Source organism: Saimiri boliviensis, chromosome 16 (genome assembly GCF_048565385.1).
Source record: "Saimiri boliviensis isolate mSaiBol1 chromosome 16, mSaiBol1.pri, whole genome shotgun sequence".
NCBI lineage: Eukaryota > Metazoa > Chordata > Mammalia > Primates > Cebidae > Saimiri > Saimiri boliviensis.
In genome coordinates, this window is record NC_133464.1 from 67,701,170 (window position 1) to 67,722,345 (window position 21,176).

A 21,176-nucleotide genomic window follows, 5' to 3' on the forward strand; every position below is an offset into this window, starting at 1 on the left:
GAATGATTTATAATCCTTTGGATATATACCCAGTAATGGGATTGCTGGGTCAAATGAAATTTCTATTTCTAGGTCCTGAGTAGTCGCCACACTGTCTTCCACAATGGTTGCACTAATTTACACTCCCACCAACAGTGTAAAAGTGTTCCTATTTCTCCGTATTCTCGCCAGCATCTGTTATCTCCAGATTTTTTAATGATCGCCATTCTAACTGGCATGAGATGGTATATCAATGTAGTTTTGATTTGCATTTCTCTAATGACCAGTGATGATGAGCATTTTTTCATACGTTTGTTGGCTTCATATACGTCTTCTTTTGAAAAGTGCTGTTCATATCCTTTGCCCACTTCTGAATGGGTTTGTTTTTTTCTTGTAAATCTGTTTTAGTTCTTTGTAGATTTTGGATATAAGTCCTTTGACACCGTTTCTTGACAAAACCTAACTTGCGCAGAAAACAAGATGAGATTGGCATGGCTTTGTTTGTTTGGTTTTGGTTTTTTGATTTTGGCTTGACTCAGGATTTAAAAACTGGAACAGTGAAGGGGACAGCAGTCGGTTGGAGCGAACATCCCCCAAAGTTCTACAATGTGGCTGAGGACTTGATTGTATATTGTTCTTTTTTTTTTTTTTAAGTCATTCCAAATATCGTGAGATGCTACAGGAGGTTCCTTGCCCTCCCAAAAGCCACTCCACTTCTGTCTAAGGAGAATGGCCCAGTCCTCTCCTGAGTCCATCCACATAGGGGATGGACTAGGATTCCTGTGTGGATGGACTAGCAAAGTAGTAGCATTGCTTTTGTTTTAAATTATGTAATGAAAATTTTTAAAAATTTCACCTTAATGCTTTTTAAATTTTGTTTTCTTTTGAAAGATTTTAGTGGCTACCCCTTTTTTGTTTCTCAACTTGAGATGTATGAAGGCTTTTGGTCTCCCTGGTAGTGGGTGGAGGCAGCCAGGGCTTACCTGCACACTGACTTGAGACCAGTTGAATAAAGTGCACACCTTAAAAAAATAAAAGAAGTTAAGATGTCTTAACTCTTATTTTGTTTCATCTTTAAGCAGCAAGGAGGCTGAATTTTCTTGAAGCAAGAAAGAATAGACTGTGTATTATAAAAATGGATTTAAGCCTAAAGTAGAAAAGAAAATAGGTAAAAGGGCATGTGATAGTTATAAATAAGATTAACTCTCTAGACTCAGGCCAGTTGCATGCTAGCATCATGAAACTACCTAATAGATTGCTTAAAAGTGTAGGTCTTAGAGCAGTACTTTTCAGTCTATTTTTCTTTATTACTTGCCTGTGGATATTTTCTCCTTGTAATTATTCCTTCCTAACTGTGAAATTTGAATACCATAGATATGTTACATATTTGTTTATGTACTGTGTCCTTTTAGAGGACCACAAACTATTGAAACATCTAAACAGTTTTTTTCAAGTCCCCCTTTCAGGAACCAACTTTTACCCTGCTAGGGGTGATGTGCTCCCATACATGTCTTAGAGGATTCATAAAAACAAGAGAAAAACCTAACAGTTTACTTGAGTAATGAGTCTCTTGATTTTCAGACATATTGGCATTTGTTTCGGGGAGGTTATAATATGCTTTTAGTGTGGGTCCAGTGACATGATAAGCCAAATAATTTGCCCAAAATCTTGTTCTTGATCTTCCTACCAGGATAATGAAAATCTGAAAATTATCTTTTCCCGTGATTAGATGTTTCTTTTCTTTGGAGCAGGGGAGTACAGGAGAGACTACCCTAACAATCTTTTTGTGCTGTCAGAGGAGAAGCACTAGAGATTTAGTCCTAGGCAAACTTTCTTAGTTGGATCTTTGAACTAATCCATGACTTCAGTGGGTGATTAAACAAAGTTTAGCATGCATGGAATGTTTACTACATATAAAAGATATTACATAATATAGATGTCTGTGTCTGTCTGTATAAAATGCAACATAATAAACACTGTAACCCACATCTAATGTAAGAAGTAGAATATTACCATTATCCTTGAAGCTATACATGAGACTCTCTTTGATTCCATGGCCACTTCTTACCCCCAAGTATCCAGTTACCAACTTACCATTCCTTTGCTTTTTTTTTTTTTTTTTTTTTTTTTGCTTTTTCAAGTAGTGTTTTATCACTTATGTATATATTTCTAAAGAATTCATTTGCTAGTTTACTGAGATTTATCAAAATGCTATTACATTATACATGATTTATTCTTAATTTTTTTCACTCAATATTATACTTTTAAGGGTTAAACATATCATTGGAAGTGGGGGTCTTTCATTCTGTTTTTGTTGCTGTGTAATATTTCATTGGATATATTTATTCATTGTCTTGTCTTCAGTTTTAGTTTGAACAATTCTCTGAGTATTATACATGTCTCCTAATGTACAAGGTTATGAGTTTTTCTTTTATACCCAGGAATGGACTCACTGGGTCATTGGGTGATATACATATGAGCAAAACCAAACTAATTATATTAATTTAAACATTTTTAAAATGCTTAGTTAGAACTTGAGCATATTGGTGGGGTGATTTAATAGTAAACTTGGAAGGGCATTGCATGGGTAGTCTTCTATTCGCAAAGGAGTTTGGTATAGAAGAATAGACTTAAATAGTTAATTCTAAAGAAGTAAAGTCTACATCAGATTTTCTAACCATGATGTTTGGGAGATCTTACAGCCCATTACCAACTTAAGTTGTAATATGCTTTTCTCAGACTTTTTAAGACTATGATAATCATTAACTGTCTGAGATGATTTGGTTGTATCTCTCTTTTGGAACAAAAAGATTGGAATATAAAATTTTGATGAAAGTAATCAAACCAGTTTCTCAAATCATCCTTGATAATCACTTTTATTTCTTTAGGAATAGTGATAGGTGACTATTCAAATGTTATGGTAAGCTTTCAAGTATGGAATATGTAATTCTTTACGGCTTATATATAAGTATATATGTAAGTACATACGTATGTTTATCTGGGCAGACAAACATATAGACACCTGGTGAATTTTCACAGTTTTACAATAAAAACATTATTGTCAATGCTAAAACAAGATTAAGTTTATAATACATATGTTTATAAATACATATAAACATATATTTTATATACATAATATATAAAATATGTCTCTATTACTTGGAGATTTATAAGTAATACTTAAATTTGCATTCATTTTCTCTTTTTTCTCTATAGTTTCAGACTCTCTGGCTCAATCTGTAGTTCAGCATCTAAGATGGATAATGCAGAAGGATCTTTTGGGGCAGGATATCTTTCTAATAGGACCTCCTGGACCTCTTCGGCGCTCTATTGCTATGCAATACTTGGTGAGCAGTTAATTCTTGTCAATTTCTAAGAATCTTAACTTTGTAAGCTGTGAAATAAAATAAGATTAGGAACTAATAAAAAAATTAGAATTACTCATTATTTGAAACAAATGCTGACATCAAAGGGTGACTTTTTTATAAAGTGTTTGGTATAAATTATTTGGGAGTCAAATGTACGTTTACCTTTCATAGCTTTAGCAAATTTTTACTGTAACTAGAAAGTCCCCTACTTTCAGTAGAAAAGAAATATAATTTCAGGCAATGAGTAGCAGATAGAATCAGCAACTCTAAAATTACAAAACAAAGCTAATATTATGCTGCTTAGTGAACATTCTGTTATCTCAGGCTCACATTTTTAAAAGCCTTGACTTTTGGAAGTTATGCAGTCTTTAAAGGAAGCCTCAGGTTTGTAGAGCATCTCTTCTGTGTTACATACTCTCCTTTTTCTTTTTTCTTTAAATAGATGAGAAAACAAGTTCACGAAGGTTGAATAACTCACTCAAGCTTTATCCACCTGGTAAATCATAGAGCTGGACTTGAAATCCCATAATGTTTCCCCTTTCTGACATGTTGTCCTCTTAAACATTTGCAGTTCTTTGAGAACTGTTGTTAGGTGAACTGAAGCTCAAATCTTAACCCAAATAAGAAAATTTAGAAGTCTTGTCCAGGCACAGTGGCTCATGCCTGTAATCCCAGCACTTTGGGAGGCTGAAGTGGGTGGATCATCTGAGGTTAGGAGTTCAAGACCAGCCTGGCCAACATGGTGAAACCCTGTCTCTACTAAAAATACAAAAATTAGCAGGGCATAGTGCTGGGTGCCTGTAATCCCAGATACTCGGGAGGCTGAAGCAAGAGAATTGCTTGAAGTTGGGAGGTGGAAGTTGCAGCAAGCTGAGACCATGCCACTGCACTCCAGCCTGGGCGACAGAATAAGACTCCGTCTTAAAAAACAAAAACAAAAAACAAAAGGAAATGTGCAAGTTTTTTTTCACGATTTTGTCAGTATTAGTAGGCATTATCCTAATGATTCATGGAAGAATGCCATCAGATGAAGCTGTGTTCTGGAGATATTTTTTTACGATGAAGAGGAAAAACCTTATTTAAAACTTTCTTGTATTATTTGCTATGAAATGATTGATTTCTATGCTATTGAAATCTACCTTGTACACTCTTCTATTTCAGTGGTGAACTTTAAAAATTATGTGGGGCAGAAATAATGAATACATGAATAAATCAGAGCCTAACTCGCTTTAGTTCATTGCTTTCGTATCTTTTATTTATCCCTAGAATTAGTTTGTGAGGTAAAATGTGCCACTGTAGAGCCATCCTCACTTTATTAATATAAGGTAAAGGGGTTTTATCTAAGATGCTGAGTCAGCTACTGAGCTATTGAGAATTAACAGATCTAGAGCTCCCCCTCTTTTTTCTTTTGAGATGGAGTCTCACTCTGTTACCTAGGCTGGAGTGCAGTGCCTTGATCTTGGTTCACTGCAACTTCCTCCTCCTGGGTTCAAGGGACTCTCCTGCCTCAGCCTCCCGAGTAGCTGGGACGACAGGGGCGTGCCACCATGCCTGGGTAATTTTTGTATTTTTAGTAGAGACAGGGTTTCACCATATTGGCCAGGCTGGTCTTGAACTCGTGACCTCTGATAATCCACCCACCTCAGCCTCCCACAGTGGTAAGATTACAGGTGTGAGCCACCACCTCTGGCCAAGCCGTTTTAATTTTAAGATGTGTACTTGGTACCTTTCTTATTTCAGAGACTACAATAGCTCACTGAGATTTTGTTGCTGGCAAGGCTTTGAAACTTGTTGAGAATGTGAATGAGAAAGGCTAAGAGATTGTAAGAAGGCTCGTTGGTTCAGAAATGCAACATAGGTTTGTAAGTGTGAAACCTCTATCTTGTAAAAAGAAATGAACAACACATTCAACTTTAAATTGTGGAATGAAGCTGGGGCAACCATAGGTTGTGGATACACATAAGAAAACTTAATACTAGCCTAACCTACCTTGCACACTCTGCAGTGAGTACTACTGCCACTAAGAATAAAAGCCCATGCATAGTGATAGCCAGAGTGGATGAGATCTTTAAAGGCAGAACACTTGGAGAAAGTATGGTAGACTGTGAGAAATTAAACAGGAAAAATTTCACAGTTGCGTTTACTTTATACTTAACTCATATAAAAGGACTTTTATAGTTTTTTAAAAAAAATTAGACCATGGCTGCCTCTTCCATCCCCTGCTTCTCGTGCCGTTTGTGAATGTACTCATGCCTCTTCATGAATCAGCACCTGAGGAGACGCTGGTGCTTGTCATGGCCGATGAAGAGCCAAGGAAGCTGAGGATAATGACCATGTAGCAGTTCAGGGTGTAACTCTGTGCAATTTAACAATAAGAGGCATACATCTCTTTGTCAACCAATGGAAGCCTATTGTGAATGACAGGGTTTTTAAGTGAGGGAGATCATATCCAGCCAGTCAGTGAAGCAGACAAGAAGATACTAGTGATGTGTTCCAGAAGCCAGAATTAGATGCCTACCAACAACAGAAATTGCTACTTTACTCCAAAATTGTGCTCTCTCAGCCAGTTCATTTGTTTTTAGGGAAACATCCTTTGGTATCACCACATCTTCACCACTACTCTGTGTTTTCTGTATTTAAAAATTTTTTCCTCCTTTTGGGCCTGGTGTGGTGGCTCATGTCTGTGATCCCAGCACTTTGGCAGGCCTAGGTAGGCAGATCACTTGAGGTCAGGAGTTCGAGATCCATCTGGCCAACATGGTGAAATCCCATCTGTACTAAAAAATACAAAAATTAGTCAGGCATGGTAGCACATACCTGTAGTCCCAGCCACTCTGGAAGCTAAGGCACCAGAATTGCCTGAACCGGGGAAGCAGAGGTTGCAGTGAGCTGAGATCGTACCATTGCACTCCAGCCTGGGTGACAGAGTGAGAATCTGTCTTAAAAAAATTTTTTTTTTCCTTCATTCTATATATACATAAAATTATGGCAACATGGCGACAAGCACAGTAAAGAAAATCTAGATTACAACAATAATATGTTTTATCAATAACATATGGAGATAGGATAGAGAAAAAGATTCCCTTGTATGGCAGTATCTGTTTTTGCCATTAATGGCATGTTCATTCCCTTTTTCCTTTATACTTCAGTAAATCAGCTTGTTCCCCATGTTTAATAAAAACTTACTGTGTGTCTTATTTGATTGGAGAATGTCATTGTTTTTACTTTAACATTGTAAAGCCAAAGATAATGTTAAAAACTTTTTGTGCATGATTACAGGGCAAAAGACTTAAGGATAGATAAATTATCTTGAAACAGATGAATTCTGCATAGTTTCCCCTTCAAATCTCATGATTTTTTTGATTAATTTTTTTCTTCTCCTCCTGCTCTTTCTCCTCCTTCCTTTCCCTCTTCCTCTTTCTTCAACTCCTTCCTCTCCTTTTTAAAATCCTTTTTACTTCTCCTATAACTATGCAAGTGTGTTTATCTTCTGTTCACCTAATTATTGGTATTTTTTAAAATTTTTTTTCTGAGATGGAGTCTTGCTTTGTCACCCAGCCTGGAGTGCAATGGCATGATCTCTGCTCACTGCAACCTCCACCTCCTGGGTTCAAGCAATTCTCCTACCTCAGCCTTCCAAGTAGGTGGGACTTACAGGTATGTGCCAACATGCCCAGCTAATTTTTGTAGTTTTAGTAGAGATAGGGTTTTACCATGTTGGCCAGGCTGGTCTTGAACTCCTGACCTCAGGTGATCTGCCCACCTTGGCCTCCCAAAGTGCTGGGATTACAGGTGTGAGCTACTGCACCTGGCTGATTATTGGTATTTTTACCTTGTTTTCACATTTGGTAAAATACCTAACATACTGTATACACTTGGCAAACATTGATCAATGGAAAAAATTAACCTAAATCACCTTTTTAAAAAAGATGAACATTACTTACAGAAATGGCTATAGTTTGTGGGAAAACGAAGTAGTAATACTGTCAAATTCTTAGTCATTATATTTGGAAATAATTCTATTTGAAAAATTAAGGTATGTAAAATTGAATTTTGATTATTATTACTTAGGTAGTAGGATTAAGTGCCACAGAAGAAGAGCTCTGAGAAGATATGTAGATATTTGATTAATATTCCATTTATTTCATTTTTCTCAAAGCTGAGACTCAACAGGTTTCAATCCAGAATTATGTTTTAAAATGCTCTTCTCGAGGGTAGTGACATTGTCAGATAACTTGTTCCAAATCATATGCTGGGAATTTGATTTTATTTTTGAAATAATATCATTCTCTGCTGTACAGGAGCTGACTAAACGGGAGGTCGAATACATTGCCCTGTCAAGGGACACCACTGAAACTGATCTCAAACAGCGACGAGAGATCCGTGAGGGCACAGCTTTTTACATTGATCAGGCAAGTTCTGTTATACTCTAGCCCGTGACCATGTACTCCAGGTCTAGGCAAGATTGATTTTTTTTTTTTTAATTATACTTTAAGTTCTGAGATCCATGTGCAGAATGTGCAGATTTGTTATATAGATATACATGTGCCATGGTGATTTGCTGCACCCATCAACCCATCATCTACATTAGGTGTTTCTCCTAATGTTATCCCTCCCCTAGCCCCCCAACCCCGAAAGGCCCTGGTGTGTAATGTTCCCCTCCCTGTGTTCATGTGTTCTCATTGTTCCACTCCCAATTATGAGTGAGAATGTGCGGTGTTTGGTTTTCTGTTCCTGTGTTGGTTTGCTGAGAATGATAGTTTTCAGCTTCATCTGTGTCCCTGCAAAGGACATGAATTCATCCTTTTTATGGCTGCATAGTATTCTGTGGTGTATATGTGCCACATGTTCTTTATCCAGTCTATCATTGATGGGAATTTGGGTTGGTTCCAAGTCTTTGCTATTGTGAATAGTGCCGCAATAAACATACGTGTGCATGTGTCTTTATAATAGAATGATTCATAATCCTTTGGCTATACCCAGTAATGGGATTGCTAGGTCAAGTGATATTTCTGGTTCTAGACTCTTGAGGAATTGCCACACTGTCTTCCACAGTGGTTGAACTAATTTATGCTCTCACCAACAATGTAAAAGTGTTCCTATTTCTCCACATCCTCTCTAGCATTTGTTGTTTCCTGACTTTTTAATGATTGCCATTCTAACTGATGTGAGAGTTATCTCATTACAGTTTTGATTTGCATTTTTCTAGTGACCAGTGATGATGAGCTTTTTTTCATGTTTGTTGGCCACATAAATGTCTTCTTTTGAGAAGTGTCTGTTCATATCTTTTGCCCCTTTTTTGATGATGTTGTTGTTGTTGTTGTTGTTTTGTAAATTTCTTTAAGTTCTTTGTAGATTCTGGATATTAGCCCTTTGTCAGATGGATAGATTGCAAAAATTTTCTCCCATTCTGTAGATTGTCTGTTGACTCTGATGATAGTTACTTTTGCTGTGTAGAAACTCTTTACTTTAATTAGATCTCATTTTTCAATTTTGGCTTTTGTTGTCATTGCTTTTGGTGTTTTAGTCATGAAGTCTTTGCCCATGCCTATGTCCTGAATGGTATTGCCTAGGTTTTCTTCTAGGGTTTTTATGGTTTTAGGTCTTACATTTAAGTTTTTAATCCATCTTGAGTTAATTTTTTGTGTAAGGTATAAGGAAGAGGTCCAGTTTCAGTTTTCTGCATATGGATCTGGCCAGTTTTCCCAATACCATTAATTAAATAGGGAATCCTTTCCCTGTTGCTTGTTTTTGTCAGGTTTGTCAAAGATCAGAGGGTTGTAGATGACAGTAATTAATAGCTTACCAACCAAAAAAAAAGCCCAGGACCAGATGGATTCACAGCTGAATTCTACCAGTGATACCTCCTCTTTGGAGCTGGTACCATTCCTTCTGAAACTGTTCCAAACAATAGAAAAAGAGGGACTCCTCCCTAACTCATTTTATGAGCCCAGCATCATCCTAATACCAAAACCTGGCTAGAGACACAACAAAAAAAGAAAATTTCAGGCCAATATCCCTGATAAACATTCATGTGCCAAAATTCTTTTTTTTTTAATTGCATTTTAGGTTTTGAGGTACATGTGAAGAACATGCAAGATTGTTGCATAGGTACACACATGGCAGTGTGATTTGCTGCCTTCCTCCCCTTCACTTATATCTGACGTTTCTCAAAATTCTTAATAAAATACTGGCAAACTGAATCCAGCAGCACATCAAAAAGCTCATCCATCACAATCAAGTTGGCTTCATATCTGGGATGCAAGGCTGGTTCAACATATGCAAATCAGTAAATGTAATTCATCACATAAGCAGAACCAATGACACAAACCACATGATTATCTCAATACTTGCAGAAAAGGCCTTTGAAAAATTCAACACACCTTTATGGCTAAACTAGGTAGTTTATTGAGAGTTGATGCAACATATCTCAAAATAATAAGAACTATTTATGGCAAATCCACAGCCAGTATCATACTGAATGGGCAAAAGCTGGAACCATTCCCTCTGAAAACCAGCACAAGACAAGGATGCCCTCTCTTACTATTCCTATTCAACATAGTATTAGAAGTTCTGGCTAGGGCAGTTAGGCAAGAGAAAGAAATAAAGGATATTCAAATAGGAAGAGAGGAAGTCAGATTGTCTCTGTTTGCAGAAGACACCATTGTCTCAGACCAAAATCTCCTGAAGCTGATAAGCAACTTCAGCAAAGTCTCAGGATACAAAATCATTGTGTAAAAATCACAAGCGTTCCTATACACCAATAATAGACAAACAGAGAGCCAAATCATGAGTGAACTCCCATTCAAAATTGCTACAAAGAGAATAAAATACCTAGGAATACAACTTACAAAGGATGTGAAGGACCTCTTCAAGAAGAACAAACCACTGTTCAGGGAAGTAAGAGAGAACACAAACAAATGGAAAAACATTCCATGTTGGTTAGGAAGAATCAATATCAGGGAAATGGCCATACTGCCCTAAGTAATTTATATATTCAGTGCTATCCCCATCAAGCTACCACTGACTTTCTTCAAAGAATTAGAAAAAACTACTTTAAATTTCATATGGAACCAAAAAAGAGCCCATATAGCCAAGGCAATCCTAAGCAAAAAGAACAAAGCTGGAAGCATCATGCTACCTGACTTCAAATTATACTATAAGGCTACAGTAAGTAGAACATCATGGTACTGGCAACAAAACAGATATATAGACCAGTGGAACAGAACAGAGGCTTCAGAAATAATGCCACACTTATAGAAGACTGATTTTTAAAGTAGAAAGAGAGTATCTCATATAATAGTAAAAGACAGATGTACTGTGCTCTCTCTAGACAAATTTAACTTAGATTTTTGGTTTCACTGTTCTTGGAAACGTCTTCTTGGTTAGCACTAAATGATAAATCCTAGATGAAACTAGTGGTTCTAAAATGTTAGTTGAAGATCAATATACTGACTTTGTAATTTTAAATTGTTTTGTATTGCTTGCCTGTTGAAATTTTATTTCTTAAAAAATAAATTAAGGAGATTTGATATGGGAAATTCTCTAGCATATTTATTAAAGCATTTTCAATCTATAGGTCACTTGGGTAAAGGGGTATTAAAGGTAATGAAAGTAAATATACACTCCCAGAAACTACAGATTTTTCTCTGAGGGGAGAGTGTTTTAGGTACCAATTACCAACTAACATAATGTCTTATGAATGTTATAATGAAACTTGTTTTATATTTTTTCAAATACATTGTTTAAAATATTGTTCTTAGGAGTATTTAATAGAAAAAGGATAAAGATTATAAACAAGCAATTCATAGAGAAAATATTTCAAATATTCAATAATTTCATGAAAAGATACTTGACTTTCTTATTTACATAAATAAAAATTAAAAAACTATGAGCTGTTATTTTTCTTTTACCTCTCAGATTGGCAAAAATTAAAGAATTTGCTAATATCCAGTGTTGATGAGGGAGAAGAGAGGAGGAAACAGCATTGCTATTGATGGCAGCAGAAATTAATGCAATTTAAAAAGAAAGTTTGGCAATATTTATCAAAAGAAAAGAACTTACATGTGCATTTGGACCCAGCAGTTACGTTTCTAGCACTTTTACTCTAGTGTATTCATAAAACATGACAAGTTTTATGTACAAGGATGTTTATTGTCACATTGTTTGAAACTGTATAAAACAGAATGAAAAGAGTGATGTATAGTTAAGGAGACTAATGAAATAATGGTAAGTAGAATACTCTTCAGTTATTAAAAAGAATGTTATGAATGTGTACCTACTGATAGGAAAGACGTGCAGGGTATATTAAGTGAAAAAAATACAGTCACAAGACAAAATATATACTGTGATCCCATTTGTGATAGAAAGAAGACAAGAAATGCATATATGTTTGTTTATACATTGAAAACTTCCAGGAGGATATACAAGGAGCAGTTAGCAGAGTGTACATAAAGTATGTTACGGAAGTATGATTTGGAGTCTGGAGTAGGATAAGGAAGAGACTTTCATAGTTCTTCAAATTTGAAGCTTTAGCATGAACATACTATTACTTTATAATTAAAAGACTGTAGTTGTAAAAAAAAAACTAATGAGTGAAAAGTTTTTTGAGGCATAGGATATTCATATAGCCTTTTGTGTTATGTATTAATTACAAAAGAAAAAAATGCACTTAAAATGGAGAGATTTGGCAGACTCTACCTTAAATGATGGCCTTCAAATTTAGCATCATCTAGTGGGAATGTCTGAGAAATTCAGATTTCCCATAATTAAAAAGTAATCCTTCGCAGACAAAGCACCTAAACAAATTTTAAAGGAACCCATTTTGTTTACATAATGCCAAAGGTTCACTTCATAGATTACTTCTGATTACAAATGGGAAAAATTAATATACCTTTACAATGATGAGATCTGGCATTAGCTCCATTAACCAACTTATACCACAGAATTATCAGTAGTGGGAGAGAAGCTTACGTGATGTGAATGCTGATGTGATTCAGTGAGACATTTACCTCTACAGAGTAAGAGTACTACAACAGGTGTACTAAGAGTACTACAGCATTACCAATGTAGTACTCTTACTAACAATGTTTATCATTAACAATCAGACTGATGTAGAATCTGTGATATTTTGTAAGACAACAACTTGGACTCCTAAAACATTTTTAACGTCATAAAAGTCAAAACAGGCAAGGAGTGGTTCCAGATTAAAAGATTGAGGATGAAGAATGATTTAGTTTCCTTATTGCACTGTAGTGCAGTTAGGCATTTTTGTTGTCTTTTAGATTAAAAGTTCTTTTTTTTTTTTTTTTTTTTTTTTTGAGATGGAGTTTCACTCGTTACCCAGGCTGGAGTGCAATGGCGCGATCTCGGCTCACCGCAACCTCCGCCTCCTGGTCTCAGGCAATTCTCCTGCCTCAGCCTCCTAAGTAGCTGGGATTACAGGCATGCGCCACCATGCCCAGCTAGTTTTATTGTATTTTTAGTAGAGACGGGGTTTCACCATGTTGACCAGGATGGTCTCGATCTTTCGACCTCGTGATCCACCGCCTCGGCCTCCCAAAGTGCTGGGATTACAGGCTTGAGCCACCGCGCCTGGCCTAGATTAAAAGTTCTTATATTAAAATATAAATTAAAAATTTTTAATAACTTATAGTCAAATTTTAAAACAAAGACTAGAATTAGCAGACGTAATTCTATACTATAATTTTACCAGGGAATTTTTAAAGAGCTTTTTGTGCTCATGTACATTACCTATAAATGGTAATAGGTAACACCTACTACTAATAATTTTCTATCTAACTTTCCAGTTTTGTAGTGGAAAATTCTCTTGTAGCCAAGAGGCTCTTATATTCATTGTTTTAAACATTTTTAACACTCCTACTGTGCTTTCTTTGTGAAGAAGTGTCTTTTTTTTTTTTTTTTTTTTTTTTTTTTTTCAAAAAAATATAAGGAGTGCTTTACGAGTTTGTGTGCCATCCTTGAGTAAGGGTCATACTAATCTTCTTTGTATCATTCTGATTTTAGTATACATGCTGCTGAAATGAGCACTAAGTGCCTTTTGAAATAGGAATTTGGATTTGTATTTCTGTCTTGTTGACTTTGACTCTCAATTTATTCCAAACCTGGTGATCCACGTAATACCCACATTATAAAAATATATTTGTATTCAAAAGCTTATATTTATTAAAAGCTTATATTTATTTTTAAAATGAACAACTTGCGTTAATCACATGGTAAGAAAGGTAACAGAGAAGTCCTAATTTCTTTTTCCAGTTGGTTATCTTTCAGAAAGGGTAGATATTAATTCACAGGATCATTTCCACTGAACTTCTTTGTAAGCTGTTTGGAATAGTGGATAGAGTTATTTGATTAAGGGTGTTTAATTTTTAAAATTTCATATTGGGTTAGTTTTCTAAAATATGTGATCTGGTAATCCCTAAATTTTCAATACATTTAAAACTTATGTGAAGATTTAGGCTACTAAACAGTAAATCTGGAATATTGCAGTTAATACAGATATTGAAATTTAAAATTCAGGATTTTTTTAAGCATACAGCTTTTGATTGCTTGCATTTCTGCTCCCATGATACACATAAGGGTGCTGTAAGTCCCACACCACCCCCAGTTGACAAGGTTTTAAAGATATTTGCCTGCTTTTCTAGACTCAAAGAAGGTAAAAGTGAGGGATGGGATTTGAGTTGGAATAGTGAGGACCTGGGTAAAGGGATTAGAAGTTGAAACAACCACCTAAGTGGAGGTAGGAGATAGGATATATTTAAATGATGGTGAAAGAACTGGCTTTGTTTGGTGGAGTATGGATTTAAAACTATATATTTAAAATGAATTTTATAACTTGCAAATAGGAAGAGAAGGTGGATTTTTAAATGTGTTTATTATTTTAAGGAGAGCTTAAAACTTTAGCTTTTTAGAATTTGAGTTGTTTTAGGAAACTAAATTTATTGATTATCTAAAGGTTTATTTGTTGAACGATTATAGTAAATTATTCAGATGAAACTTTCTGAAATGATACAGTCCTTTGGCCATTCTAAAAAGCACATTTTTAGATGATACATATTTTACAGTTTATCTGGCCTGTGTAACAAAGTGAGATTCTGTAAAAAAAAAAAAAAAGGTGATGATGTTCATGATAATGATATTAATAACAGTAACAGCTACTAATTGTTCTTTTAGGTTTGTGTGCCTGAAGTTATCTGATTTAATCTTCAACACATTCTATGAGATAAGCACCAAAATCACCCTAGTTTTAGAGAGAAGCGGACGCTCAGTGACTAATCTAAGCCACCCGTAATAAGTAAATGGTAGAGCAACCAAAAATCAGTCTGATTCTATTCTATATATTAAAATGAAGAACTTGAAATGTAATTTAAAAAATTTTTCTTTAGTTTCTTCATTACTTTTACACTGTAGCTATTTTGAGTAAATCTGAAGCTTTATGAACTCTATTAAATAATGACTACATTAATAATAAAAGTTTACATTTTAGTGGGTTAAATTACTTACAATTTTTTTCCAGTACTGCTCTGACTCTTAAATCGTTACACTATAGAATACCCCTTGAGGATAGTCTCATTTAGTAAATGAGGACACAGACATCCAGATTAATTGTTTGCCTAAGGTCTTATATCAAATCAGAAGCAAATCTAGAACAGGGACCTAGACACTTTCTGATTTTAGGTCACATACCTACTTTTATCTTGAAATCTTTCATGTCCATGTGTTGAGTGGTTAAATCTGTGATATGAGATGACTGGGCCGGAAGGATCTTGCTGCATTTTTTTCTGAATTCTATTTGAGAAAATTAGGTCTCTGGAAGTTCTGTAGTCTGAAGGACAAGAGGAGATCCTTATAGTTGGTCTAATTTCTTTCTACTTTGAGGAATGATCAGAACTAGTCATTCCACATTAAAAAAAAAGTATTGCTCTTTTTTAAACAGGATTTCAAAAAAATTTATAGTATAATTATTTTATATTACAACCTGTATAGAAAATTGTCCAACTAGCTAGCCTAAATCTCTCATGCTGATAGTTGAACTTGTTTTATTCTGTTTTCATAACAAGTGTAGGCATAGATAACTATCATACTTCCTACAAAAATTCTTCCTAACCTTACATAACAGCACCTTTTAACTGAGTGGTTGCATGTTTATTCCATAAATGCTAATAGCCTGCTGTGAGCCACTTTTGTACCAGTATGCCATGAAAGACAGGGTTCTCATCCGTTGCAGACCTAAGAATCCACTGGGGAGATGAAACCTAGGTATGAGAGAACAAGAATATTTCAAGGTTGTACCTCCACACTTAACATGCTATGTAAATGAGGGAAAGTGGGTATTGATAGAAGGAGGTTAAGATGCTTGGGCCTCTGTTGGTCAGAAAACTAGTAACATTTACTTTTTTCTAATTGAGTCTGAGATTTATGTATGGCACAGTACGTTGTTGCTATATTACTTAATGGACTTGCAATTTGTTCTATTCAGTTGCTTATTTTTAAACTTTATAAATGTAATCAGATTGTATTTATAAAGTTTGATAGCACTTTTTGATAGTACTGATTAACTATTCTAATGATCTTATAGGCTATTTTAAGGAAGAATCAGGCAGCAAAGTGATACTGAAATAATAACTAACTAGTTTTAGTTCTGAAAATTGAGTGTTTCAGATTTTGTTACCAAAGAGCATCTTCTCAAGATTTTCTCTTTTTGGCTAGTATTCTTATTTATATTTTTAAAGTTTAATTTTCATGTAGTTCTGGGTCTACAACTATGTCACCAAAAGACAAATAGGGAGAAAATTTTAAAATCTTGGGCAATTCATTTTTATCTTTTAATTTGTTTTCTAAAAATTAAACCTCTCTTACACATTTGCAGTCCCCTTATAATTTTCTTGCCTTTGGATTCACTTGTACTATAAAACATGACTAGTTCTGATCATTCCTCAAAGTAGAAAGAAATTAGACCAACTATAAGGATCTCCTCTTGTTCTTCAGACTACAGAACTTCCAGAGACCTAATTTTCTCAAATAGAATCCATTCTTGTTGCCCTTCAGATAGTGTGTAAAATTAATAAATAAATTATATTGAATTAGAAAAAAGTTTGGGAAGATTTTTCATTTGTTAATTTTTCTTTTTAGTTGACAATAGTACATTTTCACAGGATATAGAGTGATATTTCAATACATGTATTCAATCCATAAATTACTGAGTCATATGACAGTTCCACTTCTAAACTTTTGAGCAAACTCCGTATCATTTTTTATAATGGCTATTCTAATTTGCATTTCCATTAATAGTGTGTAAGACTTCTCTTTTATTCACATCCTCATCAACATCTATTACTTTTTGTCTTTTTCACAATAGCCATTCTAACTGGGGTGAGAGAGGTCCCATTGTGGTTTTCATTGCATTTCCCTGGTGCTTAGTGATGTTGAGCATTTACTTACCGGCCATTTGTTTGCCTTCTTTTGAGAAATGTCTATTCAAATCCTTTGCACATTTTTAAATCTTACCTTTTTTTTTTTTTGCCATTGGGTTTTATGAGTTTCTTGTGTATTCTGAATATTTGCCTCTTTATCCATTTGTTGTTGAATGAGTCACTTGAAAATATTTTCTCCCATCCTGCCGGTTTTCTTTACCCTATTGATTGTTTCCTTTTCTGTACAGAGCCTTTCGTTTGATATCACTCCGTTTATCTATTTTTCCCTTTCTTGCCTGTGCTTTTTCAAATGCTATTTCTGCATCTATTGAGATGATCATACGGTTTATGGTTTTTGTCCTTTAGTCTGTTGATGTATCAGATTTATTTATTTGTGATTTTTGAATCATCCTTGCCTCTCTGGGATAAATCCCACCTGATTGTGGTGTGTTATATTTTTGATGTACTGTTGGATTTGGTTTGCTAGCATTTTGTTGAGAATTTTTGCGTCTTTATTGATCTGGGATATCGGTCTGTCATTTTCTTTATTGGTTGTGCTCTTGTCCGGTTTTAGTATCAGGATAATGCTGGCCTCATAGAATGAATTTGGAAGAACTTCTTCCCACTGCTGGAGCTAGTGGAGTTACTGGTGGTGGCAGCAGGCCTGGGGTGGGTGGCTAGCACATATGTTGGCTCTGTTTGTCCTGGGGCAGCTCCTTGCTGTGGTAGGTTGCCTGTTTCCCAGGGTGTAGGGCTCTGTGTGAGCTCAGGTGCCGGGGTAATGGCTGCACTCCTGGGTCCATCTGGTGTTGCAGTGTTACCACTGAGTGGATGTGGTTGGATGTTGGCAAAGCCCCAGGGATGTGGAGATCAGGGGCTATTGGGCTCCAGGGGAGGATATATTCTGGTGGTGGCCTTACTCTCAAAGAAACGTTTTTCATTTTGATTTAAAAAATATTCTTAATAAAGTTGAGGTAAGTCAAACAATCATGAAACTTGTTGCTCAAAGAGACTTTACAAATGGCTTCAGTCTCTCTTTTCATGCCAGCAAAATAACATTACTTTGAGGACAACTGAAGACTAGAAATACTGATTAGTGGTGCCTGGCTCAATTAGCTCTTTTGGCAAAAAAGGAGGGAGTTAATGAAGGCTCTCAGTGGTGGTGGTAGCAGTGGAAATGGAAAGTTGGTGTTGGATACGTAACATATTGAGAGGTTACACATACTGTGTGAGGAAATCAGAAGTAATAAACCCTTTGGGAGGCTGAGGTGGGCAGCAGATCACATGAGGTCAGGAGTTCAAGACCAGCCTGGCCAACATGGTGAAATCCCATCTCTACTAAAAATACAAAAATTAGCCAGGCATGATGGTCATGGCTATAATCCCAGCTACCAGGGAGGCTGAGGCAGAAGAATTGCTTGAACCTGGGAGTGGAGGTTACAGTGAACCGATATCATGCCACTGTGCTCCCACCTGGAGGACAGAGCCAGACTGTCTCAAAAAAAAAAATAAATAAAAGGTAATAAACCCTAGGTTGTGGAGAGAATGAACGAAACTTTAATTGAAATAGAAATGAGGAAGAGGACTTGGTTTAGAGAAGAAGTTGCTGAGTTTGATTTCATTAAGCATGTTGAATTTGAACATCTATGTGGAGAGATTAAAGAGACATCAGAGATGCCTATGGAGCCCAGAGACAGGTTAATCCACACAATATGTTCCTCAACAATAATGAAATCAAGAAAATAAAAAAGTTTTGCAGTTATTTTACTTAATATAGCATATAACAGCCCCTGCCGTATAATGGGTGCTCAATGAAAGAATGAGGATTTGTGAGAATAGGTTAGATCTTTGCCAGTGAAATAACAAGTGAGAAAAGAAGATGGGAAAAGGTTAAGGACAGCACCTTGAGAAGTGCTCACATTTTAGAGGACAGGAGGCAGAGGAAGGGCTAAGGACGGATAGGGGAAAACCAGCATGATAATGTTAATAAAGGATTAAATACAAGAGAGGATCAAGGGAAGAGGCTTGAAGAAAAGAAAAACATGAAAATCAAGCAAAAGCCGTAATTTTGTGCAGTTCAATTGGTCCCTTTGAGTGAGTAGTTTTGGTAAAAGAAGAACAATGGAAGTTTATTAGAGGCAGTGAGTATGTGCATTTTTTTTGAAGAGGCTTGAAGCTAAGGCAAGGATAAAGAGAATATTAAGAGGCATTAGGGGACTGTAGATTTTCTGAAAGTATGAAGATATTTGTGGAAGAGAAGTGATTTGGAAATGCAAGTAAGAAATGATATAGTTGATCGAAGAAGGTTTTGGAGGATGTGGGAGGGGATGCTGCTAAGCTCAAAGTAGAAAGGTCTAGTCTTGAAGGCGTGGGAGGAGCGATACTTTGTCAAAGATAGAAGTCATAGTAGAGTAGAAAGATGCAGACACAGAGGGACTATGCAATGAAGTGGAGGAGAGTTGTAAAATCTCAATTCATGTGACTTTAATCATAGTAAAGTACTGGACAGGGTCATTTCAAAGAGGTGAAGGAAGACATTGGAAGCTTGGCTTGGCAATAACTTTTACAAGAAGTAAGGTAAATAATGTTTAAATAGTAGGGAGGGTTCAGCTGATGTTAAACAATGTGAATTTGTGGTAGCCTCTCCTTCTGTCTCATCACAGATTAATCTAGATTGTCATAGAGCTAATGGGAGGGGCAAATGTCCCATCTGTAGAACATTTTTATTGTCTTCCTCAACTCATTCCATGAATTAAGTACTTTTTACAACAGTGCTCTTAAGAACAAACTCATATTTTATTTGGGTTTCAGAAATCAGGCAAGAAATGGGATAGTCTTCTTACTCTCTTTCCTTTTCCCCTTAGTCTTGGAGAGGAAATTATAGCTTTTTGAGTAAACAACATATTGTGGACCTTTTCACAGGTAAAGATGGAGCTATCTCATTATTTTTAATATCTGTATAGTAGTCAATCATATTGATTCACCACAATTTTTTGCCAGTCCTCCACAGATTGGCCTTTGGGGTTTTTTGGTTCATTTGTAATTATAAAACAGTGTTTTGATGACTGTGTTTTATTTCCTTTAGATAAATTTATTAAAGTAGGATTTCTGGGTTAATCAACATAGCCATTTACATTTTTTATATATCTTTCTAAATTATTCTCCATAAGCTTATTTTGCACTCAGACTAACCATGAATGAGAGTTCTGGTTTCATCTTAACCTTACTGACACTGGATATAATAATTTTTTTTTAATTTTTGCCAATTTTAAAGTCTAAAAATATCATGTTTTACCTTTAGCTCTCTATTAACCAGTGAAGTTTAATATATATTTTTATAATGCTAATTTGCATTTTATAGGGGTATTACTAAAGTTCTTAATCTATAAAAATTTAATTTATGGTAAATATATTTATGTGGTCTTTATTGTGTATGTTACAAACATGTCTTCCAAGTTTTCAGCCTTTTAGTTTGAGATATTTTTTGCTGTATAACAAATTTGAATGTAGTCATATCTATTAAACTTTCCTTAACAGTATCTGCCTTGAGTTATTAGAAAGATTTTCCTCAATTCAAGATTATTTTCAAAAGTAACTTATATGATTATCCAGTAATTATATGGTTTTACTTTTATCATTACATTTTAAAATTCATTTGGATTTATTTTCCAAATTCCTAATTTCTACTGATTTGAAGTGAACTTTTTTATATTTTAAAATGTTTAATAATTTTTATTAACTAGTTTCCTTATATATAAAAGATAATGCATGCAATGATAGCAAAAAATTTTTTTCAAACAGTGCAAGAGGGTTATATCAACTCTCTCTCACTGTTTACTTTTATTTACAAGAGTTTCTTGTTCATACATTAAATTTCTAGAGAGGCTAGCATACCTTCTTAAATTCTGTTTTATTGGTTTGCCTATCTAGTCATGTTTCCTTTTATTCCTGAATTAAAGTTACCCCTAGTTGCTTTTCCTGGCAATTTGTCTAATGGATTATTAAAGGAAAGTTAGAGCATTTAAAAGCCATTGTCAGAAACTGGATTTTTGCCTAATTGTTTTTTCTTATATTAAGATTTTTTAGGAGAAAGAAACAGCTTTGGTAAATGTTTTTGTAAGTCAGATTTTTAAAACCCAGTAAATTTGCAAGTAAAACAAATGAAAAGAGAGGCTTAAACTAAGTTTGTTGTATCTTGAAAACAATTTAGCAAACAGGAGGTATCACAGTTCTTAATTAAGTCACATGAGGAAAATAGTACAATTAATGGGTTAGGTTGATTTAAAAGGCTAATGAACCTTTCTCTTTTCAGATATTTTTAGGCAAGTGGTTAGTTCCATTGCTCCTTGGTTCTAGAGGTTTCACTGGGTTAACGATGATTTGAAAAACAATGTTG

At 35.1% G+C, this 21,176-nt stretch overlaps 1 protein-coding gene and 1 non-coding gene across 4 annotated transcripts in view; one reads left to right on the forward strand and one right to left on the reverse strand.

Annotated features, from left to right (window-relative positions):
- VWA8 (von Willebrand factor A domain containing 8) overlaps positions 1-21,176 on the forward strand; it is a 372,198-nt gene that overhangs the window by 37,510 nt on the left and 313,512 nt on the right. For all 3 annotated transcript variants that reach the window (XM_003934387.4, XM_074387788.1, XM_074387787.1), the window contains exons 3-4: positions 3,196-3,326; positions 7,649-7,759. In XM_003934387.4, the coding sequence (XP_003934436.2) occupies positions 3,196-3,326; positions 7,649-7,759 (242 nt within the window). The remainder of the gene's footprint in view (positions 1-3,195; positions 3,327-7,648; positions 7,760-21,176) is intronic.
- On the reverse strand, positions 13,291-13,397 carry LOC120365800 (U6 spliceosomal RNA). Its single transcript, XR_005580648.1, has one exon. It is a non-coding gene; the product is annotated as a U6 spliceosomal RNA (small nuclear RNA).